General features: G+C 42.4%; 1 protein-coding gene across 1 annotated transcript in view; it reads left to right on the top strand.

The window, feature by feature from the left end:
- Positions 1 to 22,871, top strand: part of LOC105038448 (probable serine/threonine-protein kinase WNK6) — a 34,225-nt gene that overhangs the window by 4,006 nt on the left and 7,348 nt on the right. Inside the window, 9 exon segments of the mRNA XM_073253787.1 lie at positions 11,611 to 11,660; positions 20,350 to 20,577; positions 20,675 to 20,780; positions 20,783 to 20,897; positions 21,490 to 21,632; positions 21,634 to 21,648; positions 21,830 to 22,210; positions 22,213 to 22,291; positions 22,381 to 22,557. Coding sequence (XP_073109888.1) covers positions 11,611 to 11,660; positions 20,350 to 20,577; positions 20,675 to 20,780; positions 20,783 to 20,897; positions 21,490 to 21,632; positions 21,634 to 21,648; positions 21,830 to 22,210; positions 22,213 to 22,291; positions 22,381 to 22,557 — 1,294 coding nt within the window.

The raw sequence follows: 22,871 nt of genomic DNA, 5'->3' as shown, positions 1-22,871 counted from the left end.
ACCCACCATCCTTTTGCATCACATCACCGCCGTAGATTCCGCCTGCGCATGCCATCATCAAAAGAATCCAAAGAAAACCTATAAATAAACACCGGCTCTCCCTCTCTCCAACCGACCTCTTTTCAGAAGCCTCAGAATTCAAGAGCTTGTTGGGTCCTGTCGGGGCTTTCCAGAGCTCTTCCTCGCTCGCTCCCTCCCTCACCCTGCTCCGATTAGGGTCGCCTTGTCCCCCTCGCTGTGGCTTTTGAGTGAATCTATCTCTCTCTGCATGATACGGTTCGGATACTCTCACCAATTCCATGTTTCTCTCCTCTTTCAGCTTCTGGATTCAAATCCACAGTTTTTTCTGATTTGGTATGCGGTGGGGATTGGGTCGACTGTTTCATTCCCCTAATTCGAGGGGTTTTTGTTGCTCGTGTAGAATTATCTCCGGTCTTAGGGTCTTCGGCTTTATTGTCTCTTCTGAAAGCTCACATTAGTGGTTCTCTGTCGAGACGATAAGCTAGGTCCTGGCCGACGGGACCGATGAGAAGTCGGAGCCATCAGATCCTAACATTATCGATATTAATCCCATCGGATGCTATGTTTGTGTGAGTACTCTCTCTGTCTCTGAATTCTTTTTGTTTTCTATTAGTTTATTTGATACTTTGGTGTTCTAGTTGAGTAAAGGTTTGATTTTTTGGTGAAAATTATTGATTTTCTTGACAGTATAAGGAGATATTAGGAAAAGGCGCATTCAAGACTGTGTAAGTTTCTTCAATCTACTGTTTTGTAAATAAATTATAATTCGGTTTATATTTATGCTCGATGTTTTACATCAAGTATTGTAGTGATTCATTCTTGATAATCTTTAATGGTGTTGAGGATATTCGTGCATTGGTCGAAGATGTGTATTAGCCGAAAACGTGGGGTGGAGAATTTTTGAACCACCCCAACTGCTATATATCTGCTCTTGAGTCAACTGGATCCAATAAAAGCATTAATTGCCTCCCTTTTCACATCCCATTATAAGCAAAGACAAAAGAAAAAGAAAATGAGACTTGAGAGAGAAAAGGTAGTGGGAAAGGAAGAAGAGGAGAGATGCGTCCGCACATCCAGCTTCGATCCATCGGTGCCTGCACCTTTTGCGCATGTTCGAATCCCATCTCGACCAACGAAACTATGACGACAATGGCCCCTACATCGGCTATCGATCCTGACATCGGCCTCTAGCCTCTAGCTTTGGTCATTGGCCCCTAAAAGGCCTTATGATAATTCTATCATGTCATCCCATTTAAAAAAGGGCAATAGTCATGGATAAACCATTAATGAGGGCGGCTCCCACTTGCTGTATAGTGACGCTATCTTCCAGCCCATAGAAAATTAAAGGGCCAAGCACAGTTCCTGAGGACATTATGAGGGACAAAAAGAAGAGAACTCTATGATTTTCTCTCTCTCTCTCTCTTAGGCTCCCCACGTGCCATCAAGTAGCATAGCCAGACACTACTTTCGAAGAATATTTAATAAAAAAAATATCTTTGACTATCCATGTTCTTCCACAGCTCCAGCCTTCATATATAAATAAAGATAAAGCAAGAATCCAAAAATATGTCTCTTCTCCCTCCCAAAAAAATATACGCTCTTTCTCTCTTGTTGCGAGAAAACTGACTTGAGCGTCGGAGGATCCCTGTTGGAGCCACCTCCGACAGAAATTTTTCTTGCAGGTCCGACTGACGTCGACTTGCCGGACTTCATCATGCTCTAGCACCTCCGGTTCAGGACAGATTTCATCTGCAACAGATTGACATTAGAGGAAAGACTCCCTCACGCTGGTGCCAAGCGCCCACTTTTGGAAAAGAGCACCTTATCTACCATTATGCAGCCGTGGAGAGCTTCCTTATTGGCAGGATTTTTTGTTGTAGACTATGCTTGGTGCTAGCTACCGGAGGTGTCCCCACAACTCCCTCAGCTGGCTTATAAAAGAAATGAGGCTAGAAAATTGGGAGTAAATAATCTAAGTCGGGTGGATGCAAGCTTATTTACTGATGGGAGTGATCGTTTTATTAAGAGAACCCCATCGTCTCATTTTGATCATAATTCTGTTACTCCCTACTCATATCTTGACTGTCGACTGAGGCTTCGGCCTCTAGTTCTGGCTTCGGCCATTGGCTTCGATTTGGATATCTGCGTTGACTTTGTTATTCGTTAAAATGTGACAAGCTGTTGGAGTCTATCCCCTTTTTGGTTAAATTAATACATTTAATGGTCAGCCATGACGATTCCAAATGAGTCCAAGGAAATGGGGAGAAGAAAAAGCATATAAGACAAATAAAGAGAAAAGGGAAAGAAAAGGATTCTATCCTTTCCTCCTAGCCTCTTCCTGCCATCAGTGATAGCAAAGAAGGAAGGACAAAGAAAAAATGGAGAGAGAAAAAGGTGACGAGAGGAAAGGAAAAGAAGCAAAGGTTTGTAAGTTTCTTCATGCATGTGCCTTGCTCCCACGCTGAGGCGGCCCATGAAGCAGCTAAAGATTAAAAATGAAATGGATCGGATACAGCCATAAACCAAGCAGATCAATTGACATCCCCCTGAATACTCTCGGTTGAGATCAATAAATGGGGGGCATGCAATCTGAATCGGAAAAGGAAGCTAGCCTCAAAAGACATGCATGAAACTTTCTGATAAAAGATTCTTAAGCCCTTATTTTTATTTCATTCCCCTCCTTCTGGATAGAACTACAGATCTATAAGATAAGGAAGAAAAAAAGTTGGCTACTTGTAAGATCCTGAATATTTGGAAGAAAAGAGTCCCAAAGGAAGAAGACTACTATGCTAAAGCAAATAATAAGGAGCCCAGTGGGACCCAAGAGCTCTATAACAGAACTCGTAATTTTCATAGGAGGGCATGAACGGCCACTTGTGCTCTCTACTCTTCAGTGGGGGAGCCGGCAAAGCCCCCAATGTTCAGTGGGAGAGCAGGAAAAGCTCCCGCTCTTTAGTGAGAGAGCAGCCGAAGCCTCCACTGTTCGATGGGAGTGCAGCCGAAGCCCCCACTGCTCCATGAAAGTACAGTCGAAGCCCCCACTCCTCAACGAAAAAGCTGTCGAAGACCCCATTTTTTAGAAAAAGAGGAGACCTGGTCAGAGTACGCTCGTAGAGGCGGAAGCTGAAACCCATTAGCTGAAAATCCCTTTAGTAGGGAAAGAGAAGATCCCACTTTTCAGTGGGCGGTAGAACTCCCTAATACAAAACTCAAACATATCTAGGATCAGACCACAAGAAAATGTGAAAGCCAAAATAACTAGCAAGCAAAATGGCATTGGAGCCGAGAGCTTAATATTATGGGGTCCACTTTTAGTATGGAGTATCTCATCATATTTTTATTATCTCCCTATCATATGCGTCAGAAGGTCATCAATACATTAAATATTGCACTCCCTCCTTTTTATCTTGTTAATCCTCAATAGTGGGTCATCCACTATTAACACGCCTCGAGATTTGCCTTTGGGCCATCCAAGCTTAGCGCGTGCAATAATTCCTCACCTTGAGAAGGGGGAGAGAATAAAAAATGAAAGAAAGAGAAAAGGAAGCAGAAAAAGGGAGAGGAAAGGAGGCTCCAAAGCCTTTTCGACGGAGCTTGGCATCTCTCCCACATGCATACCTACCGAATCGGCGGCTCTATAGTCACCAGAATGGCAGGCGCGAAGTACCCCATACTGTTACATATGCATGAACACCGAGACATAAGACGTGATCGACTGATGAATGGTTAGTAAAAAGTTAATATGCTAGAGCTTATGCAAATGGAGAAACCTAGGCTATTCTCGGAAAATATATATATATATATATATATATATATAAAATATGGCAACAACCACTATCATATTACGTTTTTCGTGCCTATAAGTATTTCTCTCAGGTCTTTTGACAAACACATTGAAGAGATACTCTTTTAGAAGGAAGAGAAGGGGGTGAGATGGGACAAAAAAATCATGAATATCGAGGTAGGGCAAGGTGCACGCTACTCATGATTCGTGTTCCCCTCCTGAGAGGGGCATTGAAAATCGGTGCTCCCTGTCTCCTCTTCTCTATTGAAGGATTCAGAGAATGAATTTTAACATCTGAAGTCACTCCCGATCGGTCTGACATATTCGCATATGCATCTCCATCGCCACCAAGATTATCCTTGATGCAGATTAAGCCCCCAGGAAGGTGGGAATGTAGATGAAGCCCCCAACATGGTGGGAGTGCAGTCGAAGCCCCTACCATGGTGGGAGTGCATCCGAAGCCTTCACGATGGTGGGAGTGCATCCGAAGCCTTCACAATGATGGGAGTGCATCTGAAGCTCCCATGACAGTGGGAGTGCATCTGAAGCCCTCACGACAGTGGGAGTGCAGTCGAGGCCTCCACGATGGTAGGAGTGCAGTCAAAGCCCCCGTGACAATGGAAGTGCGTTCGAAGTTTCCACGACGGTGGAAGTGCATCCGAAGCTCCTAAGATGGTAGGAGTGCAGATTAAGCCCCCATGATAGTGGTAACGTAGTCAAAGCTTCCGCGATGGTGGATGTATGTTCGAAATCCCTATAAAGATGGAAGTGTAGATGAAGCCCTCATGAAGGTGAGAGTGCAGATGAAGCCCCCATCATGATGGAAGTGCAAATAAAGCTCCCACGATGGTGGGAGTGTAGATGAAGCCCCCACTACAATGGGAGTGCGTCCGAAGTCCCCACGATGGTGGGAGTCCATATTAAGTCTCCATGATGGTGGGAGTGTAGTTAAGGCCCCCACAACGGTGGGACTGCAATCGAAGCCCCCATGACGGTAGAAGTACGTCCGAAGCCCCCATAATGGTGTGGGTGCGTCCGAAGCCCCTATGATGGTGGAAGTGCATCTGAAGCCCCATGTGTTGGGAATAGTATCCCAAAGTCAATCATCAGCCTGTTGACGGTTGTGCTCATTTTTATATTTGTACATGAATTATGAATTAATAAAAATTATTTTGATATTTTTCATCACAAAATATTTCATCTTCTAATGAACTCCTATGTTGTGGTGAAGTCCTTAGGACTATTTAGACTCGACAAAGGAGGATTTATCGTTTAGTCTTTAAATCTGTTCGCGACCAAATGATACGTTGTTACCAAGGACGACAACGTTTATCAAGCATAGGTCGTTGTGTGCCATATAGGTTAGTTGTCCTCTTAACCAATGAGTGTGGAGACACTAGTATGGCATACAGGTGAGATGTAAGGGTACATCTACACTGAACGTGACCGACTCCGGAGCTATTTCTGCTGTCAAGATTTGCTCCGATGAAATATGGGTATAAATATTCCTTCGACCTGAGACCGCCACGGTGACTTACAAGCAACTCACTACACTTAGGTACTGGACTACCTGAATTTTTAATTTAGTGACGGAAGGCTGCTGGGTGTAGTCAAGTAGTTGACTTGTCGGTGCGTGTGTCAAGATGGGATTGACCACTTCAGTTTAGGAGCTGTGTACAGTCATGTTTCAATTTAGCAAAACCTTGGCCAGGGTAGTCCTTGTGCGGAGTCACAGGACTGTTTGAGTTGAGCACGATTCAGATGATCTGATCAGGGTTGACAGTTTAACCCTGAGTCGTCCTAAACACAGGGATCAAAAGGATGAATTATACAGTAACCATATTCATGTAGGTTCTGAGTGTTGCGATTGCGACTCTTCGACCTATCCGGATATCGGGTATCATTGCTAGATGGTCACTTCGATTAGTACAAGAATTGATTCCTGTGCTACCGGCTTAGGTTCGAACCTGCGGGGTCACACACATTAGAGGTTCCTATATGATCTGATGGCTGGTGTAGAATCCTACATATTTGGGACTTAGTGATCGAGAATCAGGATTCTCTGATCATGAGTTCCACACATTATGGGTACCGGGGTCAAGAGTCCCACTAGTTGGGACTTTTCGATCAGGGTTACATATCGATGAATTCTGATGCCCGATTGCCCATTGGATTTGGACTCAGTATTTATGAGAGATTTAATTAATGATTTAATCGCTAATTAACTCAATTTAATTGAGTAATTATTTTTGAATCAAGTCCAATTGAATTGGATTCAGTTGGGTTTGACCCGATTAGGTTAAAAGTTGACCTAATCATCGAGATGGTTTGGTCCCTGATTTGATCAGGGGTTGGACTTAATCAATTTCTGATTTGATTAAAATTTTATTGAGCATAATTAAGCCTAATTTAGTTGGGTTTAAATTAGTCTAATTGGACCTAACTTATTTGGTTCAATTGGGTTGGTTTAAATAATTAAACCACCTTGACCCAATCTCCATGCCCCACCTCACTTCCATTGCACTCATTTGAATTCATGAGAAGAAACTTTTCATAAATTTTTTTCTCATGCCAAGCCCTCTCCACGCCCCACTTTAATGTGCCAAATGAATGGATAAGGATGATTGGTTGGCCATTCAAATTCAAAATAAAGTTTGAATTTGAATGGACAATCAATCTTTGCACCTTATCCCTTTTTTTACGCCCTATTTATTACATGAGAAAAAGTTTCTCATGAAATCACTCCATGCACAATTTAAGCCATACCTCATGCCTTTAGTGGATAAGGGATGAGTTGGTGTCCATTTGTATTCAAAATTTGATTTGAATTCAAATGTGCAATTACTCATCTTTATCCTTTCTTTTGGATAAAATGTTTGACGTTGTTATAAAAGGAGGAGAAGAGTGGGGCGTGCAAGAAGAAGATTTTTGGAGAATAATTCTAGGGTGTGAGAAGTCTTGTGCGTGAGAAGGAAGTCCATATCCTTCCAAGAGAAAAAGAAAGAAAAAAAAGAAAAGTAGATGCAAGGTTTCTGGTGAGTTCCCTAGAGTTTTAGCCTGGGGTTCGGGAAGTGAGAAAGTGAGCTACGAGTATCGTGAGCCCATAAAATCTCAGGGAGATCTTCAACATCCTCTCAAGCATGTCTGTTGACCACTCAGAGCATCCGAAGAATCGACAGATATCGATCGAAGGAGTTCGATCAGCATCGACCGTCAAAAGGGCTCTACAATGAGCTAGCACTCGTGAAGAGTCTATCAGATCGGAAGCTTCGTGTGGATGATCCACAGAGACCAGACACACTTTGTGGCTGCATCGTGATGATCAGACTCTCCCGATGGTGATCAGATTGCGACGATCTACTATCCGTATAAAGGTACTGTATTCTGAACACATTACAGAGCATCCGAAGAATCGACAGATATCGATCGAAGGAGTTCGATCAGCATTGGCCGTCAAAAGGGCTCTACAATGAGCTAGCACTCGTGAAGAATCTATCAGATCGGAAGCTTCGTGTGGATGATCCGCAGAGACCAGACACACTTTGTGGCTGCATCGTGATGATCAGACTCTCCCGATGGTGATCAGATTGCGGCGATCTACTATCCGCACAAAGGTACTGTATTCTGAACACATTACAGTAAAGTATTTACTGTTCGAATTTGAATTTCAAATTTAAATGAATACATGCTATATATTATATTTAGATCCTAATATAGGATAAATTTATATTAATTAATTAGATTAATTAATAATTTTTGTTGTAAAATAATGATTTTGAAAAAATTTTAAAATTATCATTTTATCCCTGCACTGAATTTCTCCATAAAATGGTATCAGAGCGGATTCTTAGATATGATATATATATATTTGCATGCGTAGATTAAGTTGTAATCTAAAAGTTTAAATTTAAAATTTAAAATTCAAAATTTAAAATTTGAATTTTGAAAGTTGTTCGAAATTCAAAAATTTGAAATTCAAAATTTAAAATTTGAATTTTGAAATTTGAAATTCGAAATTCAAAAATTCAAAAATTTGAAATTCAAAATTTGAAATTTGAAATTTGATTGAAATTTCAAATTTAAAATTTAAAATTCAAAATTTAAAATTTAAAAATTTAAAATTTAAAATTTAAAATTTATTTAAAATTTGAAATTCAAAATTTAAAATTTAAAATTTGAAATTTAAATTTTAAAATTGATATATTTAGATATACTTGATCCAAGTAGCAAGTAATCGAATTGGGTTGGTTGCCATGGTCGTCTGGTCATAGGAGAAAAGCAGGGTTTAAAGGCCCTCTCCTCCCATTCGATGGGGTCTCCTATGGCGGTAGGGGTGCCGCTGCAATTATATCCCATGCAGATGAAGCAGCGAAAGGAATTAATTGTAAAGATTTAATTATGAAATTTATCATGAATGTGTTAGATTAGATCTAAAGGAATATTCATGATTTATTTTGATTGAGTTATTTTCTGTTATGTAATTAGCAATAGGATTGCTATTTATGAAATGTGCTGATCTATTTATGAAATGAGTCAACATATTTGGTGAACAGAAAATAAAACCTTTCAAATTTGAAAATTATTTTTGAAATACCAAATCCTAATCCATCAGCCCAAATACTTAATTAAAAGAATTAAGTGTTGTCTAGTAGGTCTAGAATTGTGAATTAAGACCTAAGATAATTGCATAAACTTGTGGGTCAATGGGTTAGATGGATTAGGTCCATAATTGGGTTAGACCTAAGGTTAGCTTAAAGAAATGGACTAAATTAGAGTAATTGATCAAATCTAATCAAAAGTTGAATTAGATTAGGTCAAGGATACTCTAGACTCAACTTCAATAGTTGTAGTTGAATGGGTCCATGTCTTTAACTAGACCAAGATGGACTTAATTCATGGCTACGCGGTGGAACCCTATTTAATAAGTTGATCAAATTAAAACTAATGAACCGGTAGGTGTCTCAGGTAAGTTTGGCATTTTGACCAGTGATTTTTAAGCGGGAGCTACTCGCAGTGATTCAATCTCTGACGAGTTAATGGCTTATCTCCACCACTGATCTCACTTACCTGGCCAATCTGGTGAATTAGATTTTGATTAGATCACTTGGTGATTAGGGCTCACCCATGTCATTAGGTAAATCAGTTTGACTTATTTAGGTGCTCCTAATGCCAGCTTTAATTAAATTCTTTTTTAATCTGACTTGGTGAAGTCAGTGAGAGGATTGAAATTGGCTGGATATTTTCTTCTCATCTATCCTTTAATAAAATTCTCAAAAATTATTAGGTCCCTAAAAATGATTAAATTATATTGGTAACTAAGTCATAGCCTCCCATTAAGTGAGTGATAATGAGTCTATTAGTTTAATAATCATTGGAGGCCCAAAGGCCTGGTGCTTATTGACTAATAAAATTATTATTCATAATATGATAATTTGGTTAGAGTCTTTCTGATGGTGGTCAGGTTGGCCGGTCAAAGTCGGGCCTGATCATTTATTGGTCCGATTTATCAAATCAAATCATGTTAATGGTTGGATCTAACCAGATCTTTTCAGTGGAGGCCAAAGCCTACTGATTAGGTTCTGGGGCAAAATCAATTACTAGAAGTTGTTTAGAGAAACAACTGGTTATGAACCTACCCATGGATGCACATGGGTTGACCAACCAAAGTTGGGCTCATGTGTAGTCTGTGTGGATTCTAGTACCCACTAAGGAATTAAAGTAATTCTTTGAATTGGAGGTTGAGGCTACCAGTTCGTAAAAATACTGGGAGAAACTTTAGACTAAAGTTCAAGTCTTTAGTATTTATAATTTATGTACTAATAGAGGTCTGGTTTTTCTTTATGCAGCTATGGCCACTACCCTATCCCTCCGGTCATTATTAGATAATGACAAGCTCATAGGACCTAATTTCGATAGCTGGTATCAAAAATTAAAAATCATCCTTGAGCATGAGCGGATCCTTTATGTAGTAATGGATCCGACATCTGAGGAGCCAGCCCCAAACGTTAGAGGGACGGTCCGAGACACTTATCAGAAGTAGCTCAACGATCGTACCACCATTCGGTGCATTATGCTGGCGGCAATGAATGATGAGTTCAGCCATAGGTTCGAGAATGCCCAGCTACAGGAGATGCTTCAAATGTTGAACGCCTCCTTTGGTACGCCTGACGACGTTGAAAGGCACAAAACTAGTTGTGCCATTTTCAATGCTCGGATGAGGGATGGAGCCTCAGTCACTGATCATGTACTGTACATGATCGAAATGATTGAGCACCTAACTAAACTGGGCTTTCCCCTGCACGAGCAGCTCGGTAAGGATGCGATCCTTAATTCATTGCCCAAGTCCTTCCTCCCTTTTCTTACTCATTTTCGGATGACAAAGCCTGCAGTGAACTATCACGGTTTGTTGGGGTTGCTGCAGAACTTTGAGAAGGATCACCAGCTCCATAAGGAGTCGGTGAATGTTGTGGGAGGGTCTTCTTCGGGTCGTCGATCCTTTAAGAAAGGGAAGAAGAAGAACAAGAAGAAGAAGAATAAAAAGGTGCAGCTGCATGCTGGAACGTCTGCACAGGGTCAGACCAAGAAGCGCAAGCCCGACCAGAGCCAGACGGAGTGCTTCTTTTGCAAAAAGCAGGGGCACTGGAAGAGGAACTGTCCTCTATACATTGCTTCCCTGGATCCGAACAAGCCGAAGAAGAAGCAAGGTACTTATATGATAACACCTTGCAACTTTTTCATTTGTGATACTACTGCCTGGGTATTGGATACCGATAGCCCTTATCATATTTGCAATTCGATGCAAGGTCTGCAGGTCAGTAGGAGATTTGATGAAGGCGAGAGATTCCTGAACGTTGGAGATGGAAGCAAAGTTCCAGTTCTAGCATTAGGATTCATGAACCTTGTAATCAATTCTCGAAACGTAATTCTGAGTGAATGTCACTATTGTCCAAGCTTTTTATTAAATATTATTTCTGTAGGCCTTTTGGCCATGAACGGTTATCAATTTTTAATAAAAGAAAACGTTTGCAATATCATTTTGAATGGTGTTATAATGTTTGTTGGACAACTTAATAATAAAATTTACTTTCTATCACAACCTGTTAATGTGGTTCAAACCTCTGGTAAATGTCCTAGAATAGATAATGTGTCAGAAGTCTACCTTTGGCACTGTAGGCTAGGTCATATCAATAAGAACAGGATAAACATGTTGGCTCAAGAAGAAATTCTTGAAGTAGGTGATTGTGAATCACTTCCAACCTGTGAGTCCTGTCTTCTTGGTAAAATAACCAAATCACCTCTTACTGGAAAAGGTGAGCGAGCCAGTGAACTCTTGGATTTGGTACATTCTGATGTATGTGGACCCATGAGCTCAAGTGCAAGAGGTGGATATTTCTACTTCATAACCTTCACAGACGACCTATCGAGGTATGGGTATGTCTATTTAATGAAGCATAAATCGGAGTCATTTGAAATGTTCAAACTATTCCGAAATGAGGTAGAAAAATAAACTGGAAAGTGTATTAAAACTCTTCGATCTGATCGAGGAGGTGAATACCTTTTCAATGATTTTTTGACATATCTTGGGGAGAATGGGATTCTCTCTCAGTGGACTCCTCCTGGAACACCACAATATAATGGTGTATCTGAAAGGAGGAATCGGACCTTGTTGGACATGGTTCGATCTATGATGGGGTTTGCTGGTCTGCCGATCTTCCTCTGGGGATATGCGCTCGAATCGGCTTGTTACCTTCTAAATAGAGTTTCGAGTAAGTCTATAACCAAAATGCCATATGAGATATGGATAGGACGTAAGCCAGTACTCTCGCATCTTAGGGTTTGGGAGTGTCCGGCTTATGTTAAATGTTTAATTATGGACAAGCTTGGACCTAGGTCTGACGAGTGTAATTTTATAGGGTACCCAAAAGAGACCAAAGGGTATTACTTCTACCTAGCTGATGAGCAAAAAGTGTTTGTCAGCCTTAAGGCAATCTTTTTGGAAAAAGAGTTCCTTGGTGAAGGGACTGTTGCCTCTAAGGTCGAACTTGACGAAATTCGGTAGGTGGAAAAATCGACACAAGTTGCTGAACCTGAATCGAATTTGGTTAGATCAAATCTGGAGCCCATTGTTCAAGCACCCTTAAGGCGATCTGGTAGAGTACCACGTCAACCGGACAGATACTATGGTTTCTTGGTCCGAAACGACGATCCTATCGAACTTGATGAAAACGATGAGGATCCGATCACCTACATGGATGCAATGCAGAGACCCGACTCTGAGAAATGGCTGGAGGCTATGAAATCCGAAATGGAGTCCATGAAGGTCAACGATGTGTGGACATTGGTTGACCCATCCGAAGGAGTAAAACCCATAGGGTGTAAGTGGGTCTTCAAGAGGAAGAGAGGCGCAGATGGAAAGGTGAAAATCTATAAAGCCTGTCTGGTTGACAAGGGATATCGTCAACGTTATGGTATAGACTATGATGAGACATTTTTTCCTGTGGCAATGCTCAAATCCATTCGGATTATGCTTACGATAGCTATCCATCTGGACTATGAAATCTGGCAAATGGATGTGAAGATAGCTTTCCTAAATGGAGAGCTAGATGAAGAGGTGTATATGATACAACCTGAAGGATTCATATTCACAGATGAGTCTAAGGTGTGCAGGCTACAGAGGTCCATTTATGGACTTAAGCAGGCATCCCGGAGTTGGAACATACGTTTTGATAGGACGATCAAGACGTATGGCTTCGTTAAGAATGGAGAAGAGCCCTGCATTTATAAGTGGGCTAATGGTCCAGTAGTAGTATTTTTTTGTATTGTATGTGGATGATATTTTCTTAATCGGAAATGATGTCCCTGCATTATAGGGAATAAAGATTTGACTGTCGTCACAGTTCTCCATGAAGGATCTGGGAGAAGCTTCCTACATCCTAGGGATGAGGATCTATAGGGATAGATTTAAAACATTGCTTGGTTTATCTCAGTCAACGTACATTGATACTATGCTGAAGAGGTTCAGCATGGAGAATTCCAAGAAAGGCTATCTTCCGATAGGCCATAGAATTTCTCTCTCGAAGAGGGATTGTCCGACAACATCTCAAGAGAGAGAGCGTATGGGTAGGATTCCATATGCTTCGGCAGTGGGATCTATCATGTACGTCATGACATGTACACGACCAGATGTGGCATACTCACTAGGGGTAGTGAGTAGATACCAATCTGATCCAGGGGAGAATCACTGGAAGGTTGTTAAAACTATCTTGAAGTATTTAAGAAATACTAAGGACCAGTGGCTTATTTATGGTGAATCGGATTTGAGACTTATAGGGTTTACAGACTCTAGTTTTCAGTCTGATCACAATGACAGCAAAAGTGTGTCGGAATTTATTTTTACCCTTAATAGTGGGGCTATCTGCTGGAAAAGTTTCAAGCAGCACACAGTGGCTGATTCAGTTTGCGAGGCGGAGTATGTCGCTGCATCAGATGCTGCCAAAGAAGCGGTGTGGCTGAGAAAATTTATCATCGAGCTCGGAATAGCACCCTCCCTTGTTGGTCCAGTTCTGCTCTACTGTGACAGCTCTGGAGCCATTGCTCAGGCGAAGGAACCAAAGGCACACCAGCGGACGAAGCATATTCTGCGTCGCTACTATCTCATCCGAGAAATTGTGGATCGAGGTGACGTCGATCTTCAGAAGATCAATGGGAAGGAGAACCTGGCTGACCCATTCACTAAAGCCATTGTGCTGAAGGAGTTCGACGACTACAAGTCGAAGATGGATATTAGATACTGCACCGATTGGCTTTAGGCCAAATGAGAGATTGTTGGGAATAGTGTCCCAAAGCCAATCGTCAGTCTGTTGACGGTTGTGCTCATTTTTATATTTGTACATGAATTATGAATTAATAAAAATTATTTTGATATTTTTCATCATAAAATGTTTCATCTTCTAATGAACTCCTATGTTGTGGTGAAGTCCTTAGGACTATTTAGACTCGATAAAAGAAGATTTGTCATTTAGTCCTTAAATCTGTTCGCGATCAAATGATACGTTGTTACCAAAGATGACAACATTTATCAAGCATAGGTCGTTGTGTGCCATATAAGTTGGTTATCCTCTTAACCAATGAGTGTGGAGACACTGGTATGGCATACAAGTGAGATGTAAGGGTACATCTGCACTGAACGTGACCGACTCCAGAGCTATTTCTGCTGTCAAGATTTGCTCCAATGAAATATGGGTATAAATATCCCTCCGACCTGAGACCACCACAGTGACTTGCAAGCAACTCACTGCACTTAGGCACTGGACTACCTGAATTTTTAATTCAGTGACGGAAGGCTGCTGGGTATAGTCAAGTATTTGACTTGTCAGTGCGTGTGTCAAGATGGGATTGACCACTCCAGTTTAGGAGCTATGTACAGTCGTGTTTCAATTTAGCAAAACCTTGGTCAGGGTAGTCCTTGTGAGGAGTCACAGGACTGTTTGAGTTGAGCATGATTCGGATGATTTGATCAGGGTTGACACTTTAACCCTGAGTCATCCTAAACACAGGAGTCAAAAGGATGAATTATACAATAACCATATTCATGTAGGTTCTGAGTGTTGCGATTGCGACTCTTCGACCTATCCGGACATCGGGTACCATTGCTAGATGGTCACTTCGATTAGTACAGGAATTGGTTCCTATGCTATCGGCTTAGGTTCGAACCTGCGGGGTCACACACATAGAGGTTCCTATCTGATCTGATAGCTGGTGTAGAATTCTACATATTTGGGACTCAATGATCGAGAATCAGAATTCTCTGATCACGAGTTTCACACATTATGGATACCGGGGTCAAGAGTCCCACTAGTTGGGACTTTTCGATCAGGGTTACATATTGATGAATTCTGATGCCCGATTGTCCATTGGATTTGGACTCAGTATTTATGAGAGGTTTAATTAGTGATTTGATCGCTAATTAACTCAATTTGATTGAGTAATTATTTTTGGATCAAGTCCAATTGAATTGGATTCAGTTGGATTTGACCCGATTAGGTTAAGAGTTGACCTAATTGTCGAGATGGTTTGGTCCCTGATTTGATCAGGGGTTGGGCTTAATCAATTTCTGATTTGATTAAGATTTTATTGAGCCTAATTAAGCTTAATTTAGTTGGATTTAAATTAGTCTAATTGGACCTAACTTATTTGGTTCAATTAGGTTGGTTTAAATAATTAAACCACCTTGACCCAATCTCCATGCGCCACCTCACTTCCATTGCACCCATTTGAATTCATGAGAAGGAACTTCTCATGAATTTTTTTCTCATGCCAAGCCCTCTCCACGTCCCACTTTAATATGCCAAATGAATGGATAAGGATGATTGGTTGACCATTCAAATTCAAAATAAAGTTTGAATTTGAATGGGCAATCAATCTTTGCACCTTATCCCTTTTTTTATGCCCCATTTATTACATGAGAAAAGATTTCTCATGAAATCACTCCATGCACAATTTAAGCCACGCCTCACGCCTTTAGTGGATAAGGGATGAGTTGGTGTCCATTTGAATTCAAAATTTGATTTGAATTCAAATGTGCAATTACTCATCTTTATCCTTTCTTTTGGATAAGACGTTTGACGTTGTTATAAAAGGAGGAGAAGAGTGGGGCATGCAAGAAGAAGATTTTTGAAGAAAAATTTTGGGGCATGAGAAATCTTGTGTGTGAGAAGAAAGTCTATATCCTTCCAAGAGAAAAAGAAAGAAAAGAAAGAAAAGTGGGTGCAAAGTTTTCGGTGAGTTTCCTAGAGTTTTAGCCTGGGGTTCGGAAAGTGAGAAAGTGAGCTACGAGTGTCGTGAGCCTACAAAATCTCAGAAAGATCTTCAACATCCTCTCAAGCACATCTGTTGACGATCTGGAGCGTCCGAAGAATCGACAGACATCGATCGAAAGAGTTCGATCAGCATCGACCGTCAAAAGGGCTCTACAACGAGCTAGCACTCGTGAGGAGTCGATCAGACCGAGCTTCGTGTGGACGATCCACAGAGACCAGATACGCTGTGTGGCTGCGTCGCGATGATCAGATTCTCCCGACGGTGATCAGATTGCGACGATCTACTACCCGCACAAAGGTATTGTGTTCTGAACACATTACAGTAAAGTGTTTACTATTCGAATTTGAATTTTAAATTTAAATGAATGCATTCTATATATATCATGTTTAGATCCTAGTGTAGGATAAATTCATGTTAATTAATTAGATTAATTAATAATTTTTACTGTAAAATAGTAATTTTGAAAAAATTTTAAAATTACCATTTTACCCCTGCACTGAATTTTTTCACACCATGATGGTGGGAGAACAGAAGACCTCACTCTTCAGTAAGAGGTCGAAGACTGCCAATCGGGTTGGAATAGGCTGAAGTACGCTCTTAGAAGCAGAAACCAAAACTCACTGATCAAAGACCTCACTTTTTCGTGAGTTGAAGATCTCATTCTTCAGAAAGTTTGGCGCCGACCTCAAAATCCTAGTGTGGCAACAAAAATTCTTGATCAGACTCGAGATCATCTTGATCAAATCTAAGGTGAAGAAGATCTAACTTCGATAAAATCTGAAGGTTGTCCACAAATCTTTGCAAATCTCCCAAATTCAGAACCTAGGGCTAGGTTTGGATTACAAGGACATGTGGAAAGCAGAAAGCGACATGCATTGAGTAAGAAATTTTAAATGTTAAAGATGTGAAGTCGCATCAAAGAAAGATAATGGAAAACAAGATCCTTGGCACCAAGAGGTCACCAATGCCCGAAGTGCCATAATATCCTTGTATTCCGCCAACTGCCAATTGTGCATTATCAATAGTACACATGCTCTAGGATTTGCCTTGGATTACTTGAACCCAGCACACGCAATAACTCTTCCCCCCATCATACCTGGTGGGTGCAATAATTTCTCCCCTTCTCGTTATCCCATTACCCCACGAGTGGTACAATTAGACACAGATAAAAGAAGAAAAGGGGAGAGAGAATAAGTGGGGGAGAAGGGAGGAAATGGCTCCAGCCGGCTTCCTTTGACCATTTGCCATAGATTTTTCACACGTGCACGCTCTCACACACACCGTCGATGCTGAGTTCAGCGCCGGTGAGTCCAAAACCTCCCTAGGGCTCTCATGCATACGGAAACCTATGACGCTATCGAAGCAGTCCTGTGCGCATCTTCATCTGCATGTGCTCTTCTGAGCTAGGATCGAAGACTCCCTAGTTTTCCCGCACGCTTCCATATACAATCGAAGTTTCCTCTTGCGGCCTAGTGTGTGGCCAAAGCTAGCAACAAGTGCTTCGGAGCCCATATAATTGAATCCGCAACACTGCCTTGGGTGGTACGATAAGATTAAAAAAATAAAAGGCTATGGGAAGGAGCAAGAAAGGCATCAAAAAGGGAAAAAAATTATATATATATAATAATAATAATAATAATAATAATAATAATAATGACAAAAAATAAGGTGGGGGGACCAAACCTTCTCTCTCTCATGCGTCCACTCCTCCCGTGCACTGCCCGCGAGTGACTCCCTCTGGGCAACCATGCTTGTCGGCCGATCCAGCCTTGAAATCCTGTGCACCCACGGGCATGCGCCCGCCCCCAGTGCCGTCGAACCCTCCTTGGCCACCGACGGGTCCGATCCTAGGTGGCCCCAGGATGATTCCCTGGCTAAACCAATCGGAATGGATCTTCCACGATCGGCCGCGCCGCCCTTGCATGGAACCCCTATCATCACTTAAGTCCCTATCTGTGTGCTTCGCCTTCTCTTGTGCAGTCTGCCCTACACCGAGTCTGTGGCCGATTCGATCTTGGGTGGTACCGATCCCCTCCAGCTAGTCAAGCTCAAGTCTCGCCGAACCCCTCTGGCCGATTCCCCCTTGAGCAAGGCGGAACCCCTCCGGCGCCAATCCCCACCTGAGAGCCGAAACTCAGAGAGCCCACTGGCTGATCCTGTTCTTGGTGGCACTGGGACCCTCTGCGTCCCCCCGCTGATTGAGCTTTCGTCAGCCTCTACACGCCCAGTCGGCGTCGAGGCCGGCCACCAACGATGAAGAGGAAGGAGAGGGGAAAGAGGCCATGGGCCTCCACATGTGCTCCCTCCGTGCACTCACATGCAGCCGAAACTGCCGTGCTGATTCCTGTGCATCCCTGACGGCCCGCACTGTCATCGTGCACCCCCACACTCGCTTTGACGATGCCTCGCCTCGATCATCGCCGAACCCCTTAGTGCATCCAGCACCTCTTTGTGCACGGCCGATCCTCTCCAACATGCTTCCGAACGAACCCTGCACGACCGATCCCTTTCCACACCTCCCAGGCAGCCGATCCCCTCCGGCCATGCCAACTTGCAACAGATCCGATCCTAGGTGATATCAGGATCGGCTACCCACGAACAGGCTCTTGAGTGGAGCCGATCTCCTCCTGAGCGACGTCGAGCCCCTCCATCCCGGCACCGAAGGCCCATAGCCAATCCTTTCCTAAGCATCGAAACTCAAAGTTCTCCCTACGTGCCTCTGCCAGCACCGAACCCCATTAGGTTTGAAGGTTCCTCATGCGCTCGCATGTACCTCTGATGGTACTGAAGCCAACCACAATTAAAAATTATAATGGGCTTCTGGTTTGTGGGGGATGCAATCTCGTGCCGGGATTCGTGAATGACGAAAGAAAGAAAGGGCGCAGCATCGCACCATCACTAATAACTGTTGTGATACAGGACATCTGTTTTGGTCATTATAGTTAATGGATGGCTATTGTTTTACCGTGAGCCCCTGCAGTTGGGAAGGTAACGGTACGGTCAAATACAGAGCCATCTAATGGCGGCTCAAGAATAGGATTTGCTCATCTTCTACAACTTCAGAATGACGAGTTGCATGTAAATATTGAATCAGTTCAATGGTGGGATATTTGTAAAAGATCTAGTTAGCTTGAAAGAGAAAAAAATATCTTTCAAATTATCTTTAGAAATCGACAAAATGCCAAGACAACGAGGGATACTTCTGATTGTGAAGATAATGGAACTTTGGGTGCTATGCCATCCACCAATAATATAGCTAGTTCACTCTGGCCTTCTTGTGATCCTCTATGATATCACTTACCAGCTCCTAGACACATGGCGTGAAGGTGGCGTATCTCTGCTTGACACCAGAAAGGTCATGGAGGTGGACGAGCCAGGGGAGATGGTCGGACCAGTTGACAGCTCCCAGGATGTCAAACCCTTCTTCTATCATTTGCCACTGCCTACGCTAAAGCTACTAGTGAGTGGCATCATTCCCTCTTCACGTGTCTCCATCAACAATTGCTGAAACTCTTCACGCGCAGCCCCCACAAGCAGCCACGCTTTCCTTATGCCTACGGGCGGTATCAAAGGATGCCCGACTGAGGCCCACTTTCATCGGACAGTGCCAAAACTCTCTATGCGCGCGCACAAAGCGCGTTCACCGATGCCGGTCCTCGCCAGATCTACAGGTTTCTACCTGCGATTACTTCAAGCATATGAGGAAAAAGAATCTCGGCACATTTTCAGCCTATCTTGTTTACTGTACTCCCTTCGCCCGAGCCAAGGCTCAGACTCGAAAGTAGGGAGGCTAGTGTTGGGGGTATTCATGCATTGGCCGAAGACGTGTATTAGCCGAAGACGTGGGGTGGAGAATCTTTGAACCACCCCAACCACTATATGACTGCTCTTGAGTCAACTAGACCCAATGGAGGCATTAATTACCTCCTTCTTTCACGTCCCATCATGAGCAAAGACAAAGGAAAAAGAAGATGAGATTGGAGAGAGAAAAGATGGTGGGGAAGGAAGAAGAGGAGAGATGCATCCGCAAATCCAGCTTCGGCCCACCGGTGCCCACACCCTTTGCACATGTCCGAATCCCATCTCGGCCGACGAACTCATGGCAGTAATGGCCCCTACATCGGCTATCGATCCTGACATCAGCCTCTAGCCTCTGGCTTTGGTTATTGGCCCCTAAAAGGCTTTATGATAGTTCTATCATGTCATCCTATTTAAAAAAGGACAATAGTCGTGGATAAATCATTAATGAGGATGGCTCTCATTTGCTATACAGTGACGCCATCTTCCAACCCATAGAAAATCAAAGGGCCAAGCACAATTCCCGAGGACATCATGAGGGATAAAAAAAAGAAAACTCTATGACTTTCTCTCCCTCTCTTTCAAGCTCTTCACGTGCCGTGAGGCAGCATAGCCAGGCTCTACTTTCGAAGAATATTTAATAGAAAATAAAATGTCTTAGACTACCCATGTTTTTCTACGGCTCCAGCCTCCGTATATAAATAAAGATAAAGTCGGGATCCAAAGGTATGTCTCCTCTCCTTCCAAAAAAAAATATTCTATTGTGAGAAAATTGACTTGAGCATCGGAGGGTTCCTGCCGAAGCCATCTCTGGTGGAAGCTTTTCTTACAGGTCCGGCCGCCGTCGACTCATTGGGCTTCATCATACTCTAGCACCTCTGGCCCAAGATAGATTTCATCCGCAACAAATGGTAATGTAATAACAGCTACAAGGGATTTGATGAAATCAATGGGATTGAGGTAGCTTGGAGCTAGGTTAGGATTGATGACTTCCCGCACTCTCTGGAAAGCTTAGAGAGATTGTACTCAAAAGTCAATATTTTGAAATCTCTAAAACATGAGAACATTATGAAATTCTATACTTTATGGGTTGATGATAAAAAGAAGACTAATAATATCATCACAGAATTGTTCACCTCTGGCAACTTGAGACAGTACGGTCGAATTCTCCAATCTTGTTGCTTTGGCCTTTTGGATAATTGGTTTCATTTATCATTTATTAGGGGTAATGACATGGTTTCTGTAAAATAGGTACCGCCAAAAACACAGGAAGGCGGATGTGAAAGCAGTGAAGGGATGGGCGAGGCAGATTCTGATGGGGTTGAACTATCTCCATAATCAGAACCGCCCCATCATACACACAGGGATTTGAAGTGTGATAACATTTTCATTAATGGAAACCATGGAGAGGTGAAGATTGTGGATCTTGGGTTGGCAACTGTCATGCAGCGATCCAATGCACGAAGTGTAATTGGTACCAATTTTTGCTTTATTGCAATAGTCATGTTAGGGGGTGAGCCTTGGTGCAATGCTAAGGTTTCTATGTTTGTGATTTGGGGGTCATGGGTAAGAAATATGAAAATAACCTCTTCACATTCGAGAGGTAAGACTCCATACATCGGACCTTCTCCAAATCCTGCAATGGTGGGAGCCTCGTGCACTGACCCACCATTGTTTTTGGCTGGTCATAGTCATGCTCTTCAATCAGGCATGCATGTTTAATTTAAATAAAGGAAACCAAGATATGATAGTTAAAAAAATCCATTCAAATGACATTGCACTTCCCTATCACTCCTTTATGGGCTGTATAAGTTAATCGAGAGAGGAGAATAGAAAAGTTCTGCATCATTTTTTGTTTTTTTTTTTTAATAAAATGGGATTGCTGATTTACCTGATTATTTCTTTGCCTATTACTTGATGCAATTGGGATATGGGTGTTACGATGAGCAGTTATTTCTCGTTTTACTATATCTGAGGATGGATGGTGTTGTTAATACTTACTTGAAGGATGGTAGTCAAGTTTGGTTTTAAATTTGGTTTTAATGATATTTTGTTTTTAAATGCAGGGACTCCTGAGTTTATGGCACCAGAACTCTATGAGGAGGATTATAATGAGTTGGTAGATAAATACTCTTTTGGGATGTGCATGCTGGAAATGGTTACCTTTGAGTACCCATATAGTGAATGTTCAAATTCTGCTCAAAAATACAAAAAAAGTTTCTTCTGTAGGTGTCATCTGCAAGACTTAAACTTTAGTTAGCTTTAGCTGATTGTTATTCAAGAAAAAAAATTAAAATATGATTTCTTGTTTCATAAATGATGATTGTTTTCATCTGCATAATCAGATTTTGCTTGTTTGTCTGCAATGAACTTGACATTTGTTTTTTTTCTGAATGATTGCTATAGGGAATAAAGCCTGCTGCTCTTTCAAAGGTAAAAGATACAGAAGTGAAAGCTTTTATAGAGAAGTACCTTGTTCCAGCTTCTCAGCAATTACCAGCACGGGACCCTTTAAAGGACCCTTTTCTCTTCTTGGATGTGTCAAATGGAAATCAAGGGAACCATTCTTTGCATTTGCTTGATAGTGGCAAAATCAAAACTAGGTTAGTTGCCTCTGAAGACCATTGTGTTCAATCAAAAGAGTCAAAGAGTAGCATACAGCAAATGCAGTTTGATATGGATGGTGTTGATGATGACAATGAGCCTGCACTTGTCACCGTAATTGAAACTTCCGATGGTAAAGGTTCACACTTGCTAACTTTGGAGGTCCGAAAGAAAAGAAAAGATAAGATGGCGACTTAAGATTGAAAGGGGAGAGGAAGGAGACAGGTTCTGTATCATTGAATTTGTGGATTGCTAATTGGGAAGGTAATTACTACTGCAGCGTGTCTCATCATAAATAGTTTTTAAACATGTCAATGCTATTTCATCAATGCATTCCTTTTTTCTGAAAGCAGGTAGTGCTAAGAAAGTTGACTTCCTGTTTTACCTGGATGGTGATACTTCTCTTTCACTTGCTGGTGAAATGGTTGAGCAACTTGAACTGACACAGAAGGATGTAAAGTTCATAGCAGGGTTAATTGATTCATTAATTATCAACTTGATACCTGTGTGGAAACCATGCATTGCCATCAGTCAGATGTTGTTAGGATTTGACGCCTCGAGATTCAGCCCACATTGAGCCCACAGTGAGGTTCGCGGCGAAAAACGGAGTCCAACGAGACCAAGATCACCTGAATCGGAGCTCGGATGGAGAAGATACGAGCTTTCGAAGATAGCACGAAAACCGAGGCGGCGGAGTACCGCCGGCGACCGGCGGCGGGCGGCAGCGGCGCGGCCGCAGGCGGCGGCGCGCGGGACGCGCGTCCCAGGCCCGCTGGCCCGCGTGGGACGCGGGACCCAGGCCCGGGCGGGACGCGGGACCCAGGCCCGCGCGGGACGCGCGTCC

The sequence above is a fragment of the Elaeis guineensis genome, chromosome 1 (genome assembly GCF_000442705.2).
Source record: "Elaeis guineensis isolate ETL-2024a chromosome 1, EG11, whole genome shotgun sequence".
Lineage (NCBI taxonomy): Eukaryota > Viridiplantae > Streptophyta > Magnoliopsida > Arecales > Arecaceae > Elaeis > Elaeis guineensis.
Note: the sequence above shows the minus strand (reverse complement) of the source record. Positions and strands in the feature narration are given on the sequence as shown.